General features: G+C 37.9%; 1 protein-coding gene across 1 annotated transcript in view; it reads left to right on the top strand.

The window, feature by feature from the left end:
* MYO3A (myosin IIIA) overlaps window positions 1-25,546 on the top strand; it is a 231,457-nt gene that overhangs the window by 178,922 nt on the left and 26,989 nt on the right. Inside the window, 6 exon segments of the mRNA XM_021064905.1 lie at window positions 1,760-1,871; window positions 4,551-4,713; window positions 6,608-6,731; window positions 10,716-11,169; window positions 11,172-11,618; window positions 14,084-14,228. Coding sequence (XP_020920564.1) covers window positions 1,760-1,871; window positions 4,551-4,713; window positions 6,608-6,731; window positions 10,716-11,169; window positions 11,172-11,618; window positions 14,084-14,228 — 1,445 coding nt within the window.

The raw sequence follows: 25,546 nt of genomic DNA, 5'->3' as shown, positions 1-25,546 counted from the left end.
TGGGCCAGTTGAGAAATCTCCCATTTACAGGGGAGCACGTGAGGGTGCTGGGGATTTTCTCTGGCAGCACCCAGAGGCAGGACATGAGAGCAGAGGAAGAGATGCTTGGGTGTCTGGGTTTGCGTGTTTACCGAGCATGTACAACAGAAGAATGAGAGTGGAGGAGTCGAGGATTCATACAGGGTGGCTTCTGTATGAACTGTGAGAGGGTGGCTGGGTCTAGAAGACAGCAGTGCCAGGAGATGGTTGGTAAGCTGAAAAGGGCAGAGTGGCTACTGGGGGCGCAGTATATTCACAAGCAGGTTCAGTCCTGACATGGACAGGCCTGAAGGAAGGGGGGTGTCTAATGGGCACTGCCTGGGGTTATTTGCACAGATAGCAAAAGCTGTGGTCATCACTTCATTCTAGGCCAGGAATCTCCAAAGAGCCTGACATCTGCAGCTGTAATGAGATGGAACTTGGTGGAGCTGGAATATACTGCTTTTAAAGGTTTTATCTACAGGCTCATTTTTAGTTGAGGAAATCAGTACTTAAAGAGGTTTCATGATGTGTCCAACTTTACACAGATAATTAGGCTCCTCCAGCTCTCAGTACAGCGGTCTTCATTTCCCCATGCTTCCTCAACTTCCACACACCACGGCCTCTGTTTTGAAATTCAAAACCTAACAAAGTGTGTTGCTATGTTTCCTCTGGACTGTCGGGTTCATCTTGCACCAAGAAATTAAATAAAATAAAGGGGTGTTGAAAAGTCTAGAAATCTGCCTTTTGGCACAAGAGAGCTGACCAGTGTAATCTAGTTTCCCTTCCTTTAACTCACCCCCTTTATCCAGTAAGCTTTGGGGATAGCTTGAAATGCTCGAGGCCTCTTTCATTTCTCTCCTCCATTAACCCCTGACTCAGTTCCCCTTCTCCACTGTTGATATAATGTGTGAAGTTTGCATAGAATTAAACTCCTTCATCCAATTTGAAGATCAGCTTCCAATGTTTTTTTTATGATGGTGAAAAAAGAAGAGTAAAAATCTTTGCCTCTGCTCCTGCCTCTGCAGTTCTTCTCTGCTTGTAAGGACCAGAAAAGGGTTGCTTTTTTAAAAATATCCAGCTAATTTTTTTTAATGACAGAGTTTTTTTGGGGGGTGGGGGTGGGGGATGGATTCCAGTGGGATTCCAGTGTCGTATTATGTTGAAAAGCACTGAAGTGAAAAACAATGCTCGAATCACACAAGCAAACTAGTCCAGATTTCCGTGAGTCTGGAATTCCATTTACTCCAGAGCTGTTCCAAGACGCCTTTAAGGATCCACCAGGCTCCTGGGATGTTGAACTCTTTTTTTTTTTATTAGCATATAATTGATTTACAGTGTCGTTTCAATTTCTGCTGTACAGCATAGTGACCCAGTCATATATATATACATATATACATATATACATACATATATATACCCATATATACATACATATATATACACATACATATATACACGTATATATACACATATACATACATATACATACACATGTATACATATATACATATATACACACACACACATATATATATATACACACACATTTTTTTTTTCTTTTTCTCATATTATCTTCCATCATGGTCTATCCCAAGAGACTGGATATAGTTCCCTGTGCTGTACAGTAGGACCTCATTGCTTATCCATTCTGAATGTGATAGTTTGCTTCTACCAACCCCACACTCCCCGTCCATCCCACTTTTGTGCAGTACTAACCAGCCCTTTCTCCTATTCAAAGGTACCACGTTCTCTGTTACAAGTGGTGTGAAGAGCCTCCATTGAGCCCTGATACCTGTGCCACCATTTTGGAAAAAGCTGGTCTCGATAACTGGGTTCTTGGAAAAACCAAAGTAATGTTTTCATGTAATTTTCTGGAAAAAAAATGCTTATAGTGGATGTACTGAGAATGACAACATTTTAACATGATTGAAAAATCATGGATTTTTTATGTTATAGAATCTCTAGCTTAAAATAAGGAAAGAATTGATAAATTCATAAAAGTTTCCTTCTTCAGCAAAATTAGACACTTTGCTCTCCTACAGGTCTCTTTTAAGAAATTCAAGAAAAATCTTTCTTGAAGATTTATTGAAAACAGACTCATGAATTATGAGGAAATATATTATCTCTATTATATCAGCACCAAATATAGCCAGAAGGCTATAGAAGATCATAATGATCTCAGTAGGATTCTGTTTTTCTTTTTTCCTGGTTCTCAAATCTACTTCTATTGTAAACTTGAAATATTATTACATTCACTATAGGTGTTTGGATATTCATGTGTTTCTGTATGAGATTTGAGAGCCTATGAGATCTTAGCTTATTTAATCCCTTAGAGAGTGAAGTACAGAGTCATAACCCAGTTCAAATATGGAACTAAGACAAGTGGCTTCTTGGAGAAAAGATGCATTTGACTTCTCAGATATCCTCAGAGCTTTGCAAACAAGATGGGGATAAGGAAATAAGAGTACCAAGTCCTGGGGTACATTAAATGCCTCAGTGAGGGAGGATAGAGAAAAAGAACCAAGCTAAGGCAAAGAAGTACTCAGAGTGACCACTCAAGAGTGACTGCTGTCAACCACATCATAGACACAGACTGAAATTTCACAGATGCAAAGAAATCTACATCAGCTGTTCAGATGAAAAGTTAGATCTGTAATAGTTTAAGGAATCTTTTAAGTGTTTATCTTAAACTGAGTGTCCTACATATTCAGTAATCTGTATTTACTTTAGTATTTAGTAAGGAGAAATTCTGAGCATTAAAAAGATATGTATTCTATTCATACTGTTTTCTTTTAGATTCTCAGAAAGATGATTTTTTTTTTCAGGCTGGAATCTTCATGATTTATGATCCAAAACACATGCCAAACTTCAAATGGAGTTTTAAGTTGCAAAAAGGCCCTTTGTGGTTCCAGTTTTGCATGATATTTAAGTAGCATTTTAAACCTATTTGTATTTTTCCATTTCACCTTTTCTAGCTCATTAAGATGGATAAAAGTATTCAATATAAGAACATCTCTAATGCTGTGCAAAATAAAAAAAAAATGATGACCTTTTTAAATAGATTGAATTTTAAATGAATTGTCAACAGTAGAATGGACTAAATATATTAACATCTAGAGTCCTGTAGAAATTAAAACCAAATTCAATCAAAACCTATAATGCTAAACTGTTTGCCTAGGGTACCAGACTTCCAAGTGATGGAACGCTAAGAGAATTTTACAAGTCAGGGTTACCAGGTCTCATGACTCAGCTCTTAAATTTTAATTTAAGTGACTTATTTAGCAGATTCAGTAAACTCTCTTTGAGGTGACTTTCATTAGTAAATTTAGCCATTATAAGAAAAAAAAATACCTTCATATTTCCTGGGGGTGGTTGAAAACTCTTATTTGAGAACAAGCCTTCAGGCTCCTCTCTTGGTCCAATTCATTTTGATTTTAGAATCATCAAAAATTAGCCCTCCCTTCTTCACAGTAACCACTGTATCCAGTGAGAAAATTGTTAATTATGCACGGGGTCCTCTCTCTGCCTTATTCTCTCCACCGAAGGGCAGTATTCCTGGTTTATTCACCTCTGTATCCCAACACATGAGTACACAGAATAGATCTCAGTGAACATTCACTGAATGAACTCCTTACAAATAGGTTTGTAAGATGTTTATGTTTGAGAAATGTGATTGTCTTTTCTTTTGAAAAACGTAAAAGTTAGAAGTTCCCACCGAGAACTCACTGAGGTTAAGAATCCAACTGCGGAGTTCCCGTCGTGGCTCAGGGGTTAACAAATCCGACCAGGAACCATGAGGTTGCAGGTTCGATCCCTGGCCTTGCTCAGTGGGTTAAGAATCTGGCGTTGCATGAGCTGTGGTGTAGGTCAAAGTCAAGGCTCAGATCCTCCGTTGCTGTGGCTGTGGTATAGGCTGGTGGCTACAGCTCCCATTAAACCCCTAGCCTGGGAACCTCCATATGCTGTGGGAGCAGCCCTAGAAAAAGGCAAAAAAAAAAAAAAAGAATCCAACTGCAACAGCTCAGTTCACTGCAAAAGCCCAGGTTTTGATATAATGTGCAATGGATTAAAGGATCCGCTGTTGCCGCAGCTGTAGCGTTAAGTTGCATCTGCATTGTAGGTTGCAGCTGCAGCTTGGATTCACTCATTCTCTGTCCTTGGAACTTCCATATGCCATTGATACAGCCATTTTAAAAAAAGAAGTCATAAAAATTAGCTTGCCCAGATTATATGATGCTAAAACTTTAATAAAAGAGCTTGATGCCCTCCACTCATATTGGCCCATCCAACAAAACCTAGGTACCTGTTGCCCATAAACAGTATGATTGTTACATTCTTTCTCAAAGAGGAGTTTTCTCAGACATAAATATCCATATATAATGTTATACCAGCGTCCAGACCAAAGAAGCAAAAGATAGTGATTTCCAAAATCAAAAAGTAGTTAGAATATAATCTAGTCTTCAGAGCACCACACATGGCTGTTTCACATCTGCATGCCATAATTTTATTTGTATTTTATTGCTTTTAAGGTGTTCCTTAAGTATTATCATGTGGAACAGTTAAATTTAATGCGAAAGGAAGCCATTGACAAGCTTATTTTGATTCAAGCCTGTGTCAGAGGATTTTTGGGTTCAAGAAGATACAAAAAAATACAGGAGAAGAGAAAAGAGAGTGCCATAATAATACAGTCAGGTAATCACTCAAACTGTCTCATTTGTAGCAAAACAATGTTATTTTTAGATATGGTCATGAAAAGAAGTATTACCTACCAAACCTCCAATTCTTAGGTAGTTTTTGTTTAATTTCAGGCACTGTTACTTTGATACTTTCTCTGTACTAAATCTGAATGATTGTTTTAGTGATTGACAGTTTTAATATCTGAATAAATGTTTTGCTTTAAATAAAATAATTCAGTTTAAATTTTCTGTCACAATGAAACACGGTTGACCTATTGTGCAAGATATAGCAAGTGACTAAATTAATGATAGATCTCAAGGCTCATATTATAATAACCCATTGAACAATAACATTTTCCCCACTTAATTCCAAAGGTTACTCTTGCCATAATATTTGACAATTTAATTAAATCTCATTTTGTTAAAGGGCATCTACTTTTTTCTATTAACTGTAGGGAAATAATATTTATAATCATATTCCACAAATATGTACTAAATGTATTAATAGACTTTGGATTTCACTTTCCGTTTTTTTAAAAGAAACAAATTTAGGAATTCCCGTTGTAGTGCAGTGGAAATGAATCCAACTAGGAACCATGAGGTTGCGGGTTTGATCCCTGGCCTCACTCATTGGGTTAAGGATCCAGTGTTGCCGTGAGCTGTGGTGTAGGTCACAGATGTGGCTTGGATCCCACAGTGTTGGCTGTGACATAAGCTGGCAGCTATGGCTCCGATTAGACTCCTAGCCTGGGAACTTCCATATGCCATGAGTGCAGCCCTAAAAAGCAAAAAAAAAAAAAAAAAGAAAGAAAGAAAGAAAGAAAAAAGAAACTATATTTAGAACCTAGCACGGCTTAATACAATATCTTTCAAAAATTTTTGGCTGGATATCCGTAATGTTTTTTTTAAAAATCTACTTTACTCTATAACCTAATCCATACACATACTACAAGCAATGCACTCTGATAGTTTTATTCCGCTTTATTTTTAGATGCTAGATTTGGCCAACTAAATCAATTTTATGATCCAATACTGATGCGCAGTCTGTGTTCTGAAGACCACTGATGTGGTGGACAGAGTAGCAGACTAACATTCAGGAGAATCCAGGTCCAGATCCAGTCTGTCAGTCTGTAGGGGCTTATCATCATCTTCTGGAATTTAAAGCCCTTAACCTCTCCCTGGGACCAGATATGCAGGCCCTATAATTTGGGTTCTAATTCTTTATCCACACTTCCAAAATTCATAAAACATTGAAAAAAGAAGTTTTTCACAACTCATTTGGAAGGGAAACATAATATTTACAGTCCTTTATTCATTCCACTTTGTAAAAATCGTATGTTTTTTCTGAGAAACATTCATGTATTTGATTATGGAATACTGACCTGCCATAGGGAATGTTACAGAATACATGTTACTTGTTCTGAATTACCTTTCTAAAACTAAAAAAAGAAAAAAAAAAGAAAAAAAAAGTTTAAATCTTAATTCTGAAATATATCCAGCTTCAGGGATAATTGGCCAAAAGGTCCAAAACAAACTAGATAATAGGGGCTTTCTCTCATGAGTAGCTGAACATGACAGAAATAAAAGGAATATAAACATGAGCATATTTTAAGCAAAGGCATGAGTGCATTTGTTCTTTTTCCAACTTCGCTCATCTCTATCATTATAATTTCATCTTAATACTTCCCTTAATATGAAAGGTACTCTAATTATTTTCCTGCTAAAACTTGTTATCTGGGAGAGTCTCATTAATAAGTCCCATTTTTATTTCATGAACCTGTTCTATTTGGTGTCTTCAATTTCATTGTCCTCTTTAACTTTGATGATCAAAACCCATTTGTTTCTACCCATTGAAATAATATTCTTTTGTTTATTATAATTAACACTACTCTGGGCCTTGTGTGTTTCAGCTGCAAGAGGACATCTAGCCAGGAAACAAAGGAAAGAAATTGTTAACACAAAAAACACAGCAGTAGCAACCATTCAGACTCATGATCAAGAATTTGACTACAAGAGAAACTTTGAAAATAAAAGGTATAATGGCATTTATTCTTATAGCATTTTGACATTAGAGATTTTTCAAATCTAGAAAGTCACACAGAGAAGTTCACAGTTTTTCTTGTACCTAACCAGGTTCCAACCCCGATGCATCAGATGTCTGGGGACATTCCCTGGCCACTTTTGTGTTATTTACCCTGTTTGGGAGTTTGTTGGTATTTCACTCCAATAACTACACTTTCCTCCTCAAAGTTTTTTCTTTCTAGGCTTTTGCCAGACTGCTCCGAACATTTCTACTCCTAATTCTAAGTATTCCCATTTTTAAATCCTCCTCTACCTCTGAGTAATGTTCCTGGGCTCACTCATTCCCATGACCGATGTGCCCTGGAACCCTAAGTCACAGTCTATTCTTCAAAGCCTAGTACCTTTGTCCTGTCTTTTCCTGAGCCTCCGCATCTAGATTTATAAGTGCATTTTTGCAGGAACACTTGAATTCATTTATACAGGAAGCTTTCTGATAAGCAGTGGGGACACAGAGTTTAATCAAACAAAATCCTTATCCTCAAATTGCTCAGAGTCATGGAATAGAAACATGACCAATAAATACATAAAAGTCTAATAACACAAGAATCTACTAAATTCTACCAAACAGCTACTCAATTCTACTAAAAAATATAGGCAAAGATTACAGTAGGACCATAGATAAGGGTTGGTTGGTAGGGGTTAAGGGAAGAGAAAAATATCTAGATTTTGCCTAAGTGGGGAAACTTGAATTGATTGAAAGATGAATAAATGGTTCTCCAGGAAGTCAAAGGGAATTCCTTCCCCAACGCCAGCCATCTTGTCTTTTTCCCCAAGTTTATTGAGATTTAATTGACACATGGTGTGAGTTTAAAATATACAACATGATGATTTGATACACATGTATGTATTGTGATATGATGCGATCTGCTTAACACATCCATCACCTCCCAAAGGTTTGTTTGGTTTGGTTTGGGGGTGGCTTGGTGAAAACATTGAAGTTTTACTGTCTTAGCAAATTTCAGCTCTACAACACAGTGTAGTCACCACATTTTACATTAGATCCTCAGATCTTAAGTCTAAAAGCTTATATCTTTTTACCAACTTTGCCCTATTTCCCCCAGCTCATCTCCCAACCCCTGGCAACAACTTTTCTCCTTTCTGTTTTTGTGAGTTTTACTTTTCTTTAGATTCCACATATAACTGCTAGCATGTATTATTTGCCTTTCTTTGTCTAGTTAACTAAGCATAATGCCTTCAAGGGTCATCCATGTGGTTGAAAAAGGAAAATTTTCCTCCTTTCTCATGGCTGAGTAGTGTTCCATTACATATATATACCATATCTTTACTCATTCATCCACTGATGGACACCTAGGTTATTTCTATATCTTGGCTGTTATGAATGATACTCCAGTGACTATGGGGATGCAGGTATCTCTTTGAGACACTGGTTTAATTTCTTTGGATGTACACCCAGAAGTGGGATTACTGGATTATATGACAGTTCTATTTTTAGTTTTATGAGGAACCTCCATACTGTTTTCCATAGTGGCTGAACCGTTTACATTCCCACAAGTATTTCCTTTTCTCTACCCTCTCACCAACATTTTTTATCACTTGTCTTTTTTATGATAGTGGCCCTAATAGGGGCAAGGTGATATACTGTGGTTTTGATTTGCATTTCCCTGATCTTTAGAGATACTGAGCATCTTTTAATGTACCTGTTTGCCATTTTAGTCAGATTTTTTTGGTATTGAGCTTGTGAGTTCTTTATATATGTTGGATATTAACCCTTTATGAGATATATGATTTGCAAATATTTTCTCCTATTCCATAGATTGCTTGTTCATTTTGTTGATGGTTTCCTTTGCTGTTCAGAAGCTTTTAAGTTTGATATAGTCCATGTGTTTATTTTTGTTTTTGTTACCTTTGCTTTTGGCATCAAATCCAAAAAATTTTTGCAAGACAGATATCAAAGAGCTTACCCCCTATGTTTTCTTCTAGGAGTTCTATGGTTTCAGGCTCTAAGTTCAAGTCTTTAATCCATTTTGAGTTGCTTTCTGTGTATGGTGTAAAGGAGGAGTTCATTTTCTTTATATTCCACATGTCTGTCCAGATTTCCCAACACTGTTTATTGAAGAGACTGTCCTATAGCCATCGTATACTTTCAGCTTCTTCATCATAAATTAATTGGCCATAAATGTGTGGGTAAATGTGTAAATTCTGAGTAATCTGTTCTATCAGTTGATATGTCTGTTTTTTTTTTTGTTTTGTTTTTGTTTTTTTTTTTTGTCTTTTGTCTTTTTGTTGTTGTTGTTGTTGTTGTTGTTGTTATTGTTGCTATTTCTTGGGCCGCTCCCGCGGCATATGGAGGTTCCCAGGCTAGGGGTGGAATCGGAGCTGTAGCCACCGACCTACGCCAGAGCCACAGCAACGTGGGATCCGAGCCGCGTCTGCAACCTACACCACAGCTCACGGCAACGCCGGATCGTTAACCCACTGAGCAAGGGCAGGGATCGAACCCGCAACCTCATGGTTCCTAGTCGGATTCGTTAACCACTGCGCCACGACGGGAACTCCTGATATGTCTGTTTTTTATGGTGACATCAGCACCATACTCTTTTTTTTTTTTTTTTTTTTTTTTTTTGTCTTTTGCTATTTCTTTGGGTCGCTCCTGCGGCATATGGAGGTTCCCAGGCTAGGGGTCCAATTGGAGCTGTAGTCACTGGCCTACACCAGAGCCACAGCAACTCAGGATCCAAGCCGTGTCTGCAACCTACACCACAGCTCCCGGCAACGCCGGATCGTTAACCCACTGAGCAAGGGCAGGGACCAAACCCGCAACCTCGTGGTTCCTAGTCGGATTCATTAACCACTGTGCCATGACGGGAACTCCTTTTTTTTTTTTTTTTTTTTTTTCATACTCTTTTGATTGCCATAGCTTTGCAATATAGTTTGCTTGTCTTCTTTATTAACATTATTTTGACTAATATAAGTATTTTCTGGAGAGCGTTATGGAGATATTCAAAATACTAGCATGGCCACTCATTGAAATTGTGGTGTTCTTGGTTCCTTACCTAGTTCTCTTTGCTGGCAGAATAATGGGGATTCTGTTATGCTCCCTTTATAAACCTGAGGATGCCGTAGGAGGCCTAGAAAGTGACCACTGGGATTAGGAAAATTGAGGTGAGGCCTAGTAGCTTTTTCTAAGTTTGACCCCCAAAAAAGAGTATTTCTTTAAAAACAGATTGAAAAAGAACAGACTATCCCAAGGCTTTCCTGGGCCAAAACTGGCAATCCTCCCAAGAAGGATGTTGGGGTGTTAGGTTATGACTTTTTTATTTTAGGTTATGACTTTTTTATTCTACCTTAACACTCTTACCATGTGGCTCTTATGAGGCTTTTGCCCACATGCATACACCAAAAAAAAAACTATATGGCTTAAAAAAAAAAGTTATAGAGAAGATCTTATCTGCCAATAAGGGGAAATCATTTTGGAAGGCTATAGATAAAGTAACAACTGTCAAATTTTAGCCACAGTATTATAAGATCCTGTACTGTAGCAGGGACACTGCTTTTCCTTTAATTTTGTAAACTATTTCCTGTGATGGATAGACTTAGAGCTTATTAAAGTACAGCATGCCAGCCTAGAGAACATCCCCAAGTTATTGGCCTCAAATCTAGATATGGTTTCCCATCTCCTCACTGGAGGGACTTTGTTTTGAAAAGGACCTATCTTGAAGTGATTAAATTCCTTAGGATTTTGATATCTCATTAGGTGAAATTATGCTAGCATATTTCTCACTCTAAGTTGAGTAGCTGTCATAGTTGTTGCACATTTGGGGGAACCATTTGATTACTGTGACTTGATAAGTTTTTATTTTGAGCTTTTTGTCCCTTTTGCTTTCCTCCCAACATCACCTTAACATGTGCTGTGACCAAAGAGGTAATAAGCTCTAGTTTAATATCATATATTGAGATGCAGTATGTTTTATACAGGGAATCTTTCGTGAAGAAACAGACAGAGAATGCAATCTTCACGAATGAAACAGCTCCAAATAATAAAGGGAATATATCTGTAGTGAAAACTTCCACTTTCAAAGCTGAGGAGGAAGCCACAAAGGCAATGGAAAACAACAGAGGCTCTCAGACTCAGAAAAAAATGAACAACCTGTATGGAGAAGAGGCTAAGCAAGAATTGTGTCTGGTGGGGGACCCTTGGGCAGAAGTCAGCCCCAATAAGAACTATATGAAAGACTTGGAAGAAAATAGTAAGATAAGGAAAGTGGAAAAGGAGGACGCTGTGGTCCAGAATTACTGTCAGAGGTATACAGAGGAAAAAAATTTTGAAGACTTGAAAGCAGCCTGTCTAGAAAGAAAGGCTGTAACAGAAAGGCCAAGTTACCCAGGACTTTGGTTAGCAGAGAAAGACACTTCAGCTTATAAGCAGCCTTCTTTTAAAAAACTTTGGAACCTAGCCTGAGCCAGAGGTCGGTCTGTCAAAGTGCAAATAGCAAGGAAAAAGAAAAGAAGACATCTGTGGTCACCCAGAAAGCATCTGCATGTAGCCATCAGAGAAGCCATCTGAGGCAAGAAACAGTCCAAGAGGGGCAAGTTGAACCAGCAGTACAAGCCCAGGATGAAGAAGATAAAGCAGCGGTGTTCATTCAGAGCAAATACCGGGGCTACAAAAGGAGGCAGCAGCTAAGGAAGGACAGGATGTCTTCTTTTAAAAGTCAGAAGGTTGTTGCAACACCGACAGAAGTAGCAAGAAATCCTCACAATTTGTATTCCTATCCCACAAAACTTGAGGAATCCTGTAACATCAGAATGAAGAGTGACAAAGACTCAAAAGCAATTTCAGAAAAAGCAGCATGTGATTTGGCAATTTTTTCAAAACAGGTATGTAAACGAACAGATTTATTTGCTAGTACCACTCTCTGGGAACTCCATGATAACAGAATTAAACCAGCAGTTGATAACTGATATATAGTTTCATCTGTTTCAATGACACTGCAAACCTTTTCAATAAAATATCTGAGGAGCTGTGCTATTCAAATAGCCATAAGTTTTTAAAATAATTTTCTGTGAGAAAATTAGTATAAAATGTCATAGAAATCTTATGTAGTAAGAAAGACTAGTCATTGGTTTATACCGCCTACTAAAATACCGGCATTTGACAATGTGAATTTCCATATATCTGAGATCTTCCACTATAGCTTAAAAAAAAAATCAAAATCCTCTAGAGTCTATGCTTTCTCTGCCCTGAATCTTGAGAAGACATATGAGATATCAGAATCAGGTGAGTAGCATTACTATGGCATTTGTGCAGTGTAGGTGACAGTCTTGAGCTCCATCATGGCAGTGAGAAACCACGAAGAAAAAGCACGAAGGAAAATTCCCTCTTGACTATTTCATGCCATTGATAGGCATGTTTCAACTATTTCTAAAGGGGGCTTTCAGAGTTCCTGTTGTGGGTCAGGGCTTAAGTACCTGACTTAGTGTCTGTGAGGATGCAGGTTTGATCTCTGGCCTTGCTCAGTGGGTTAAGGATCCGTTGTTGCCTCAAGCTGCCATGTAGGTCACAGATGTGGCTCAGATCTGGCGTGGCTGCGGCTGTGGATGTGGCAAAGGCCAGCAACTGCAGCTCTCATTCAACCCCTGGCCCAGGAACTTCCATATGCCATAGGTGCGGGCTTTAAAAAAATAATAAGAGGGAGTTCCTCTAAGTTGTGGCTCAGTGGTTAACAAATTTGAATCTGACTAGTATCCATGAGGACTTGGGTTTGATCCCTGGCCTCACTCAGTGGGTTAAGGACCTGGTAGTGCCATGAGCTATGGTGTAGGTCGCAGACTCAGCTTGGATCTGGTGCTGCTGTGGCTGTGGTGTAGGCCAGCGGCTGCAGCTCCTATTCAACCCTGAGCCTGGGAACCTCCACATGCCATAGGGATGGCCCTGAAAAGAAAAAATAAATTAATTAATTAAATAAATAATAAGAAATAAAAATAGGAGTTCCTGTCATGGCTCAGTGGCTAACGAACCAGACTAGTATCCATGAGGACACAGGTTTGATCCCTGGCTTCGCTCGGTGGGTTAAGGATCTGGCATTGCCATTAACTGTGACATAGGCCAGCAGCCACAGCTCAGATTCAGCCCCTAGCCTGGGAACCTCCATATGCCATGGAGGTTTTGTCTAAAAAGACAAAAATAAACAAACAAATAAATAAATAAAATAATAAAAGGAGACTCTAGGGCTTCTCCCAGGTGTACATGGAATGCTGGTAAATTAGTGCCATGGAGAGGTCACAGCAATCTGATCCCTGCCCATTTCAGTTCTTCCTCTGTTTCTGGATGTTTCACCTGAGAAAAAAACGTTGTGTGGCAGGTCCCTTATTTTTTCCTGTGTAAAATGAAGGATTTTCACTAGGTGACCTCTACAATTAATTCATACTATAAATTAATGTGTACTGCCAGGGTAGTCGATAGTGTATGAAATCATAGAAAAAATGTCATAATGGGTTAGTTCAAAAAAGAATCACTTATTACTCTTGAGTCCCTAAACTCCGCTTTTTGTCTGAAGGTGGCTGAGCCCACAAGAAAGCACGGTAACTGCCCTTGGACACCCCCTGACTGGTAGAGATGTGGCCCAAACATTTCCAACCTCTCGGTGTTCACAGGTCTGCCATTGATTTAGCCTCTTCCTGTTCTCTGTTTTTAAGCACATGGAAATATTGTAATATACATTCAGTGCATCCTTTCATTTTGATAAACCTGCTCACTCTAAAGACCAAAGTGGGGATTACGACCCTGACCTGCCATGTATCTGAGACATTCAGGAGCTGTGGCCTTGCCAGCTGTCTACCTAGAGCTAGCAGCTAAGACCACAGAAGTGGATCCAGTGCTCCACGGAGCAAAGAAAGAGGCAGAAAAGCAGGTCACCTGTGTTAACAGATGAGGAAGAGGGGACAGGATGGAAAGAGGAACCAGAAGAGAGAGAGGGGGGCCCTGACATCAGGCAAAGAAGAAAGGACAGAAAAGGAGGGAGGTTAACACAATCAAGACATCAGAGATGTTCCTGGAGAAAAAGCCAGACCTCAGGGACCCTGAGAAGGAGTATCAGGAAAGAAAGCTGGGGTGGGGGTGGGGTACATCTGGCAGTTTTGACTGGAACATGTGAGGTGTGCAAGTAGCACAAAGGAAGAGGATTTGTCAAGTGAGGCCTTTTTCTGACCTTGGTACAGGGTCAGGGTGAGTCATGGAGAAGAACGTGGGAGTCCCAGGGGGCTGGATCAGGGATTGGACAGACCCCTGTGGAGTTGGCCGAATTGTTTCCTTGATGTAATCTGACACATGACCTTCTTTTTAGATATCAAAGCTATCTGAAGAGTATTTCATTCTGCAGAAAAAACTGAATGAAATGATTTTGCCACAGCAACTGAAGCCTCTTTATCTGAGTGTCTATCCTCATAAGCCAATTGCTAGACGAGTTTCTCCTCAGCAGTGTCTCTCAGGTAAAGATGGGTAGAGAAGGAACCTCCAGAAGGGGCAGGCAATGCCAGATGCTTGATTTGTTTATTAGCTGCCCACCTTCATTCTATGGCAGATTTGCGGTGACTGTGTTCTAATTGTTGGTGAGAACCCTCATTGCATCTCATTATTTACGTGCAGATACTCATTTTTCCAGACTGTTCCACACACCTCATACCGTCTCTGATTTCATTCTCCTTTTTTCTTTGTTCTTTTTTCCTTTTATATACACTTAAACTAGAACTTGGAAAGTTACACCAGAATAGAGTAGAAAGGGATGGGATTGGGGGTGTGGAGGGCAGGGTGCAGTTTTGATAAGATGGAGCAAACAAGTGAAATATGTCTGTATCTTCTGGCAGAAGTCTGTACCTTAAGTAGAAGGTGCAAATCTCCATTCAGATACACAAACCCATATGCACTATTAAGTTTTCTTCTTATGAATCTAAGTCACACTCTGCCCCTACTCACTAAACTGGTGGGGAATTCAGGCTGAGAAATTATTAGGCCTCCTGCCTCCCCAGGGCTGTGCAAAGGCCCTGGGGCCTTATATACCCACCAAAGTATCAGGTAGAGCCTTTTGTCACTAGTTAGTTGCCCACACAGTTAGTTGCACAGTTACTGTTGCAACGCTCGTCTCCTAGCCAGCCTCATGACCTCATGACAGCTATAAGTCGGGAAGCTCCGCTGCTCCCCTACCTGCAGGAGGTATCGGTAAACTGGTGAGTCAAGAGTCCTGCCTGGTCCACACCAGGTAGCCCTCTTCTCTGCAACTTTACCACCTCCTCCAGGGGCAGCCACCAAAGGGCCTGCTGACCTCTCCCTGGGAGAATCTGCATTTATTTTCTTTTGTTCCTTTTCTCTGCATTTCTCAGAGGCCCTCCACCCTCTCCAAGACTCCTGCATCACCTCTCCAAATACAGACATGCTGCTAAGCTCAGACAGCTTCTGCAAAAGTCCCTTGTGTAGGAAAATACTAAGATGAGCCTGGCTATTTGTCTGATATGGGAGGAAGGGAAGCTGTCTTAATGCTTCCATCAATTATCCTGCCACATTGTTTTCAAGAATTATGTGATACTTAAAAAAAAGAAAACCGCCACAAAGTGTCTCTTCACTTTTCCACTCTCTGCTCCTCTCAGGCCCTGACCCAAAACCTCTTGCTGTGAAGAAGCAGCTTAGGAAGTCAGAGCCCAGAGTCCCATTAGTTTGAGTGCCACCAATGACCCCTGCCTAGAGGCTGGTTGACAGGCAGGAGCCGGAGGGGGCGGGGGGGAGAGTCAGCCTCCCTCTAGGTTGTGTCTGCAGTGGCCCTGGTGAGGGTGGGGCAGGGAGGTACTGTTGGTGGAGGAAAGCCGGGGAGGACCTCAGGGTTCCCTGCAAGCAGCTCAGCCAGTTCTTAACAGGAAAGGGAGTGGAGGCTGCCATTGTATTGTCATAACTTGTACTTTTGATCATCGTAGGGAGTTTTGTGTGTGTCATGTGTACATGTGTATACGTGTTTATTGAAAATGTATATGTTTAATGTATATATGTACAGGAGTTCCTGTTATGGTTCAGTGGGTTAAGAACCTGACTAGTATCCAGGAGAATGCAGGTTTGAACCCTGGCCTCGCTTAGTGGGTTAAGGATCTGGCATTGCTGTGAGCTGTGGTATAGGTTGCAGCTCTGATTCAGCCCCTAGTCTGGGAACTTCCATATGCCACAGGTGCAGCTGTAAAAAAAAAAAATAAAAAAGTACAATATGATGATTTCATACACATACCTAGTGAAATATAATTACAGTCAAGCTATTAGCATATCTTCTCACATAGTTACCATTTGTGTATATGTGATGCAAGCACCTGAAATCTACTCTCCCAGCACATTTCCAGGATTCAAACAGCATTAATACCGGTAGTGACCTTGCTGTACAGTGGGTCTGTAGACATCTTCATCCTTCATACCTGCAGTTCGGTACCTGTGACTAACATCTCCCCATTTCCCCCACCTCCCTAGCCCTGGTAACCACCATTCTACTCTCTACTTCTAGTGTTTGACTTTTTAGATTCCATATATGAGAGAGATCATGCAGAGGTTTTTTTCTTTCTGTGTCTAGCTTATTTCACTCAGCGTATGTCCTCCAGGTTCATATGCAAGATCTTCTTTAAGGCTGAGTAACATTCTTGTGTGCACCCATGTATCGCATCTTTATCCATTCATCTGTTGCCAAACATTTAGGTTGTTTTCCTGTCTTTGCCGTTGGGAATAATGTTGCATTGAATATAAAGATATCTCTTTAAGGTACTAATTCTGTTTCTTTAGCTTATATACCCAGAAGAGGGATTGCTGGATCGTAGAGTAGGTCTATTTTTAATTTTTTCAGGAATCTCCATATTGTGTTCTGTAATGGCTGAACCAATATACCTTCCCACAAAAGGTGTAAAAGGCTTTTTTTTTCCTCCACATCCTTGCCAGCATGTGTTTCTCTTTGTCTCTTTGATAATAGATGTCCTAATACATATGAAGTGAATCTCACTGCAATTTTGATTTCCATTTCCCGATGATTCGTTATACTGAGCACTCTTTCATATGCTATTGGCCGTTTGTGTGTCTTCTTTGGAAAAATGTCAGTTCCGGTTGTTTGACAATTTTTTAATCTGGTTGCTTATTTTGTTTTTGGTTTTGTGTTTTCTATTGAGTTGTATGAATTCCTTATTTTGAGTATTATCCAAGACATATCCAATATATGGTTGCAAATATTTTTCCCTCTTCCGTAGATTGCCTCTTTTACTTTGTTGATGGTTTCCTTTGCTATGCCGAAGCTTTTTAGTCTGATGTAGTCCTACTTGTTGATGTTTATTGCCTGAGCTTTTGGTGTCATATTCAAAATGTTATTTTCAAGGCCAGTGTCAAGGAGCTTTTCCCCTTGGATATCTTCTAGAATTTTTCTAAGTTTTTTCCTAGGATCTTCTTCTAGGATTTTTATGGGTTTAGGTCTAATGTTTCAGTCTTTCATCCATTTGAGTTGATTTTTTGAGTGTGTAAAATGAGTCCAATTTCATTGTTTTCCGTGTGGATATCCAGTTCTCTCAATGCTATTTATCCTTTCTTCATTGTGTATTCTTGATACCCTTATCAAAATTAATTGACCATATATGCTTGGCTTTGTTTCTGGGCTCTCTATTTTGTTCCATTGACCTATGTGCCTGTTTTTATGCCAGTACCATACTGTTTTGATTGCTTTAGCTTTATTATATAACTTGAAATCAGGAAGTATGATGCCTCCAACTCTCCTTCTTTCTCAAGATTGCTTTGTCAGGGACTTTGAATATGCCTAAAAGCAGCAGATTTTTTTCTAATTCCCTTTATTCTTTATTCCTTTTATTCTTCAGTGTGCCATTTTTTTAATGGACCTAAGAAGACTATCAGAAATCAATTCTTGGAGTTCCCATTGTGGCTCAACAGTAACAAACCCAACTAGGATCCATGAGGATATGCGTTCAATCCCTGGCCTCCCTAAGTGGGTTAAGGATCCAGCATTTCTGTGAGCTGTGGTGTAGGTCACAGACATGGCTCAGATCCCAAGTTGCTGTGGCTCTGGCATAGGCCAGCAGCTACAACTCTGATTCGACCCCTAGCCTGGGAACTTTCATATGCAGCAGGTATGGCTCTAAAATACAAACAAAAAGAAAGAAAGAAAGAAAAATCAATTCTTAGCTTATTATAATTCAGTAGAGAATTGTAATTCAGTGACATTTCTTTAACTCTTCAGGTTTAGAGGGAGAAACTTTTGTTCCATCCACATATAGAGAGGTTACATATTCTACTACACTCATTTAAGGCTAAGCTGGCAAACATCTGAATTGTCCCATGCCCCTGAGAGTAGCAGAAGAAGTGCCTGAGAGAGGACCTGAAGAAAACAGGAGGGTCTGGGGCAGACCTGACAACCCAGAACCCAAATGTATTTTAACAAGCTGTAGCCTTATTTTATAAGGTTTCTCTCTCTCTGTGAGACATATTTCTCAATGTGCAAAAGTCTCAAAAGTGACATAATGTCCAAATGAAAACTGAAGAAGGCATTATGAAATTTAAAAATAAAATAATGTACGAGTTCCCGTTATGGCTCAGCAGGTTACGAACCTGACTAGTATCTATGAGGGTGCACGTTCCATCCCTTGCCTTGCTCAGTGGGTTAAGGATCCAGCATTGCTACAAGCTATGGCATAGGTCACAGATGTAGCTTGGATCCAGTGTTGCTATGGCTGTGGTATAGGCTGGCAGCTACAGCTCCAATTCGACTCCTAGCCCAGGAACTTCCATATGACACAGGTACGGCCCTAAAAATAAACATAAAATAAAATAAAATAAGGTAAGTACAGGAACTACTTATATTTTATATCTTTGTTTTGATAATAATTATTATAAGTTGAAACCAATAGGCATTAACTGAACCTGCATTTTCATTGAGAGAAATGTAGTGTAGAACATATATAACTAGAACATGGCCATTTGATCATAGAGTCTATCCTGTTGTCTTCATAAATATGCAATGACGTTGCATTATTCTCTTTGAATAATGTGCAGAGTTACTCCTTTTACAGGGAGGGGGATATTTTTCTTCTTAATTATGGTGCACCTGGCAATTTGTGTTGACCAATGTGGAGAGAAGAAAAAGATTAATTGTAGGATAAATAAACCCTGATAACACAAAAGCACGTTTTCTTTCTCTCTTTTCAGAGAAGATATGACTGTCCAACAGGCTGAAATTCTTTGATAGGCTGCAAAGTTAACAAAGAAGGATGTGATAATAATTCCCATGCTTCATTTGCATAATACTGTCAGTAAATTCAACGCTAAATCAAAGCAGCCCCTTGTCATATATACATACAGTAGAGAGAATAAAAATGCTTTTGTGTTGCTTTCGGAGGAAAATACAATAGCAAACTTCTATTTATTTCTCAATTGTTATGCCATCTAGAGTCATGCAATAATCTCAATATTTTCAGTTATGATGGTACCGATTCAGTATTTTTTTAGGTAGGCCAAAGGTTTTACCATTGTAATGCTGCCACCTAGAAATGCATTTTACACACTATCCAAGAATATGTCTCCACATGTATTTGTGAACGTATTTACATTCATGTGAAGACCAGGTAGGTGAAATAATGTAGGTCAAATGTTTTGCAGGAATATTTTTTCATTGAGAATAGAAAGTAAAGAGATATCAGAAGTTATATTGCTTTCTTACCCAACATACCTCTGGTAAACACTTATGTTCCTAAATTTATTTTCTACTAGTCTTTATTCATAAGAAATAATACTCATTCCTCCCAAATCATTAAAAAAACTACAGTCTTCAGTATCCAAAACCAAATGATTTTACAAACTTAAAATCCAGTGAGTATCATTTCCTTTTAGCATTTTAGTTATATTAAATACTAATCATAAAAGTTTACCCTCTGAATTATAGATTTCAATGAGTTAACTGAATTAATTCAGACAAAGCAGTTGACCTAGAAACCTTAGATGGTAATAGCTAAATTTTTCACACCTAAATTATTGCTTCCATTCCATAATTTTTATCTGTTCTAAACCACAGAGGACACAGAGCTGATATGGAAGCAGAAGGGCAATGAACCATATGCTTTCCCCAACTTCCCATTAAATTTCTAATAAAAATGTAGCAAAAATAGCAACCATGTCAGCAGCACTGGTAAGTTTTTCCTTGATGTATTTTGACACTATATTATTTAGCTACACAGGGTTAATTCAAAGGAAAATTATATTGCATATTTAATAAAATAATATGGTCAATAAAATTAATTCACATAAAGTTTATTTATAATTCATATCACATAGAGAAAATACTGTTTCCTTAAATGTCTAGTATACTTTATTTTTTTTTCTTATAACTAGACATACTGGGCTAGTCCATTAACTCCCAAGTCGAACTGGATTATGTTTTCTGACCATGATGCAACTGAGATAGAAGTTTAAAAAAAAACAAATTTGCAGATTAAAAATCAATAAGAAATCTTAAGTGAAGAAACTATAATTATCAAGTATTTCAAAATAATAAAAATGAGGATAGCTACACATAGAAACTATGATTTAGTGCAACCAGATCTGCATTCATGGAAAAATTCATATCATTGTTTTCAATATTAACTGAGAGAAATTAATGAAAAAAAGGATATAAAGTAAGAATTTTTTTAAAAAAGTATTATTCAATACCAAGAAAAACAGAAAAGAGAAACAATGATGATAAGACAGAAATATACCAGATAGCTAACTAAAGCTTAAATAATATTTTTGAAAATAAAATTGACTAATTACTTTTTTAAAATTAGAGATAAGAATTAGACTATAATAGCTATGATTGATAATACTAAAATCTTGGCATACTATGAATACAGTCAACTTCACAGGAACAATTTGAGGCTGAAATATAAATTTCTAGGATGAAATAGTCAATATGATTATATGTCTGTCAAAGAATTACCTTGGAAAAAAGTTTCCAGGAACTCATAGTGTTTTAAACAAATGTATTTAAAGTTCATGGAACAGATAATTCCCATTCTTTGTATCTGTTTGAGAAAAAAAAGAAGAAACATAGAAAGTTAACTATTTTATGAAGATCATCTACCCCAGAATCAAAGGCTAATAAATAATCTTTTAGGAAAAAAAAAAAGAGGAGGAGGGGTGAAAAGAAAGAAAAAGAAGAAAGCGATGGCTCAGGGATTTAAAAGTAAAACTCCTAAGAATGGTACTAGGTAATTTAATGCAACATTACATTAAAAGACTATTCAAATAACACATATCAATGTAACCTACCTAATATCAAAAGGTCAAGAGAAAAAAGACATCTTGATAAATGCTAAAACAGTTTTCAATAAAATCTAACATTATGTCCTAATGAAAAACAAAAATTAGGATTAGAAGAAGATTCTTTAGCTACTGCTAAAGAATATATTTCTTAAACCAATTGTCAACATCATAATTAATGGTAAAACACTGAAAGCAGATCCATTAAAAAACAGTATTACGAGAAGGATGCTAGTACAACACTTTTATGTTATTTAGGAATTTTTAGCTGAAGCAACAGGCCAGCAAACAGAAGTTCCAGGAAAGCATAATTATTGAAAAAAAGTAGAGTAAGAATATTAGTAGGCAACGTGAATTTTGACCTTAAAAATACAAAGAATGAACCAAAGTAATGATTGATACTAGCAGAACAATTCAGCAAGGGTATATTATAGGGGTATATACATATTCTTTCCTGTGATAATTTATAATGTGAAAAGACCTTATTGGAAATAACAGCAAAAACAAATATAATACCCTGAAGTAAAGTTAGCAAGAAAAACCATAAAGAGATAAAAATAGAAGAGGTGGATAGTGGAATGGCCCAATGTATTTCTGGATTGAAAGATAAGAAATTGTAAACATTCTAAAAGTGATTTCTGGGTTTAAAAAATCGCATTCAATTTCATTGAGATTTTCTTGAGAATTTAATGTCCCTAAATATCATTTGTAAATTTCCAGAAAAAAAGAATAATTATAAATGAAGACTTGCCTTTTAGGTAATCTGTAGATTCAGCACAATGCCTATCAAACTACCAATGGCATTTTTTACAAAACTAGAACCAAAAAAAATTTACAGTTTGTATGGAAAGACAAAAGACCCTGAAGAGCCAAAGCAATCTTGAGAAAGAAAAACGGAGCTGGAAGAAACAGACTCCCTGACTTCAAACTTTACTACAAAGCTACTCATCAAAACAGCATGGTACTACCACAGAAAACAGAAATATAGATCAGGGGAACAGCATAAAAAGCCCAAAAATAAATCCATGCACCTACGGTCAATTAACCTACAGCAAAGAATACAAGAATATACAGTGAAGAAAAGACAGCCTCTTCAATAAATGGTGCTGGGGAAACTGGACAGCTACATATAAAAGAATGAAATTAGAACACTGTATAACACTATACACAAAAATAAACTCAAAATGAATTAAAGACCTAAATATAAGACCAGATACTATACAACTCTTAGAGGAAAACATGGAGCACTCTTTGACATATATTGCAGCAGCATCTTTTTTGATCCACCTCCTAGAGTAATAAAAATACAAACAAAAATAAATAAGTGGGACCTAATTAAACTTAAAAGCTTTTGTATAGCAAAGGAAATCATTAAAAAAAGAAAAGACAACCCACAGAAAGGGAAAAAATATTTTCAAATGAAGCAAATGACAAGGGATTAATCTCCAAAATATACCAATAACTCATGCAGCTCAATATCAAAAAACAACTCAATCAAAAAAATGGGCAGAAGATCTAAATAGACATTTCTCCAAAGAAGACATACAGATGGCAAAAAAAAAAAAAAAATGTGTAAAAGATTCTCAGACTTCTCATTGTGGCTCAGTGGGTTAAGAACCTGACTGTCGTCCATGAGGATGCAGGCTCAATCCCAGGCTTCACGGATCTGGCATTGCCACTTACTGCCATGTAAGTCACAGATGCAGATTGGATCTGGCATTGCTGTGGCTGTGACATAGGCTGGCAGCTGCAGCTGCACTTCGACCCCCTGGCCCGGGAATTTGCATATTCCACAGCCGTGGCCCTGAAAAAAAAAATCAAAATAGAAAAAAAAAAAGATGCTCCACGTTGCTAATTATTAGAGAAATGCAAATCTAAACTACAATGAGGTATCACCTCACACCAGTCAGAATGGCCATCATCAAAAAAATCTACAACCAGGAAATGCTGCATAGGGAGTGCAGAAAAGGGAACCCTCCTACACTGTTGGTAGAAATGTAAGCTGGTACATCCACTATTGAAAACAGTATGATGGGTCCTTTGAAAAATAAATAGAGAGAACTACCATATGACCCAGCAATTCCACTCCTGGGCATCTACCCAGAGAACACTATAATCTGAAAAGATACATGCACCCCAGTGTTCACTGCAGCATTATTTACAATAGCCAAGACATGGAAGCAATCTAAATGTCCATCAACAAAGGAAAGGATAAAGAAAATGTGGTACAATGGAATAATACTCAGCCATCAAAAAGAATGTAACAATGTCATTTGTAGCAACATGGGTGGACCTAGAGATTATCATACTAAGTAAAGTAAATCAGACAGAGGAGGACAAATATCATACCATATCACATTTGAATCCAAAAAAAGGATACAAATGAACTTATTTGCAGAACAGAAACAACCTCATAGACTTTGGAAACAAATTTATGGTTACCAAAGGGAACAGATTAGGCAGGAGGAATAATTTAGGGGTTGGGATTGACATAAATACACTACTATATATAAAACAGGCAACAAGGACCTACTTATAGCATAGGGTAATCTACTCAATACTGTGTAATGACCTTTATGGGAAATAATTCTGGAAAGGAACAGATATATGTGTATGTATAACTGATTTGCTTTGCTGTATACCTGAAATTAATAAAGCTTTCTTTTTTTTTTTTTTTGTCTTTTTGCTATTTCTTGGGCTGCTCCCGTGGCATATGGAGGTTCCCAGGCTAGGGGCCTAATTGGAGCTGTAGCCACCGGCCTACGCCAGAGCCACAGCAACGCGGGATCCGAGCCGCATCTGCAACCTACACCACAGCTCATGGCAACGCCGGATCGTTAACCCACTGAGCAAGGGCAGGGACCAAACCCAGGCAGGGACCGAACCCACAACCTCATGGTTCCTAGTCAGATTCGTCAACCACTGCGCCACGATGGGAACTCCACTAATACAGATTTCTAAGTCAACTATATTCCAATACAATTTATTTAAAAAAAAAATAAATGAGGATTTGCCCTTTCAATAGTAAATGAATAATATAAAGGTATTATTAGCTTATGATATGACCATATCATGTGGTTATATGCCTCTGTTATGAAAATCAACCACAGATTAATGGAACAGGATAACTCTAAAATTGACCATAGTATTTATAAAAACCTGTCATAAAAGAATACACAGCAAACCAATAAGAAATGGTTGGATATGGAGGTGTGGATCCAATCCCCAGCCTGGCACAGTTGGTTAAAGAATCCACCATTGCCACAGCTGTGATGTAGGTCACAGCTACAGCTCAGATTCAGTCCCTGACCCAGGAACTTCCATATTCCACAGGTGCAGCCATAAAATAAAATAAAAAATTTTTAAAAATGGATACTGCTAAAAATTTTTTCTGATTTGGGGAGAATAAATGAAACAGTCTTACCTTGTACTGAATACTCCAGTATTTCTCAGATATATTAATATGATTTAAATATGAGAAATAAACCAAGAGAAACCAGACCATACGGACTATTGCACAATCTCTACTTAGGAAACAACAAAGTATAATAAGTAATAAAAGGAATTACAAAGAAAAATTGTGGTTGATTTAGACTCTTTAAATGTTAAAACCTTCTAGATATTAGAAAGCATCATTTAAAGAACTACAGACAAACGGTAAACTATTTAGAACAAATAGTTTAATATAAACATATGTAATATAAAAAGAGCTCATAAATAATTAGGAAAAATACTAACACCCTCAGTAGAAAAAAAATGGGCACAAGACATTTATTTATAGAGGTACAAATGCAAATGGAAAATAAACATATATATGTGATTGCCCCAGAAATTAAAATATATAAGTTAAAACAAGTTACTATTTTTTTACTTACCACAATGACAGGGATGGGAAAATATTTAACAGTGACAAGAATGTGCTTATTAAATTGTTCTCAAACAGTAATGGTACAACTGTAAAAACTCAACATTTCAAAAAGTGATTTGGCACATGTAAAAAAAAAAATTGAAAATAGTTTATATCATTCACCCAGTAAACCCACTTATGACAACTTAGCCTAAAGAAACAATCAGAGCTGAAAGAGAAAACTTATGTACATGGCCAAAAATAACATTATACAATAAGAAAATGATTAATAAGTAATGACACCTTCATATATGGAATATAAACAGCCCTTAAAATTCATTTTTCAAAGAATAACCTTGGCAAACAGCTAACTAATCTGACTACAGGATACAACAGTGCAGAAGTGGAATTGGAATACTATAAATAAGTCCACTGAATCTTCCCCCATGTCAGGTGGTTCACTGACTAGAAAAGCCAAGAGATGGCTGAGTGAGGACAGAGTGCTGGCGCGCGCGCACGTGCACGCGCTCTCGCGCGCGCGAGCGCGCGCTCTCTCTCTCTCTCTCTCTCTCTCTCTCTCTCTCTCTCTCTCGTTCTGAATAACGTTCCTACAACCTGGGTCAGAGTTTCCACAGCCAGGTGGGCTAACACTCA

This window comes from Sus scrofa, chromosome 10 (genome assembly GCF_000003025.6).
Source record: "Sus scrofa isolate TJ Tabasco breed Duroc chromosome 10, Sscrofa11.1, whole genome shotgun sequence".
Classification (NCBI taxonomy): Eukaryota; Metazoa; Chordata; class Mammalia; order Artiodactyla; family Suidae; genus Sus; species Sus scrofa.
The sequence above is the reverse complement of the archived record's forward strand: the minus strand, read 5'-3'. Positions and strand labels throughout refer to the sequence as shown.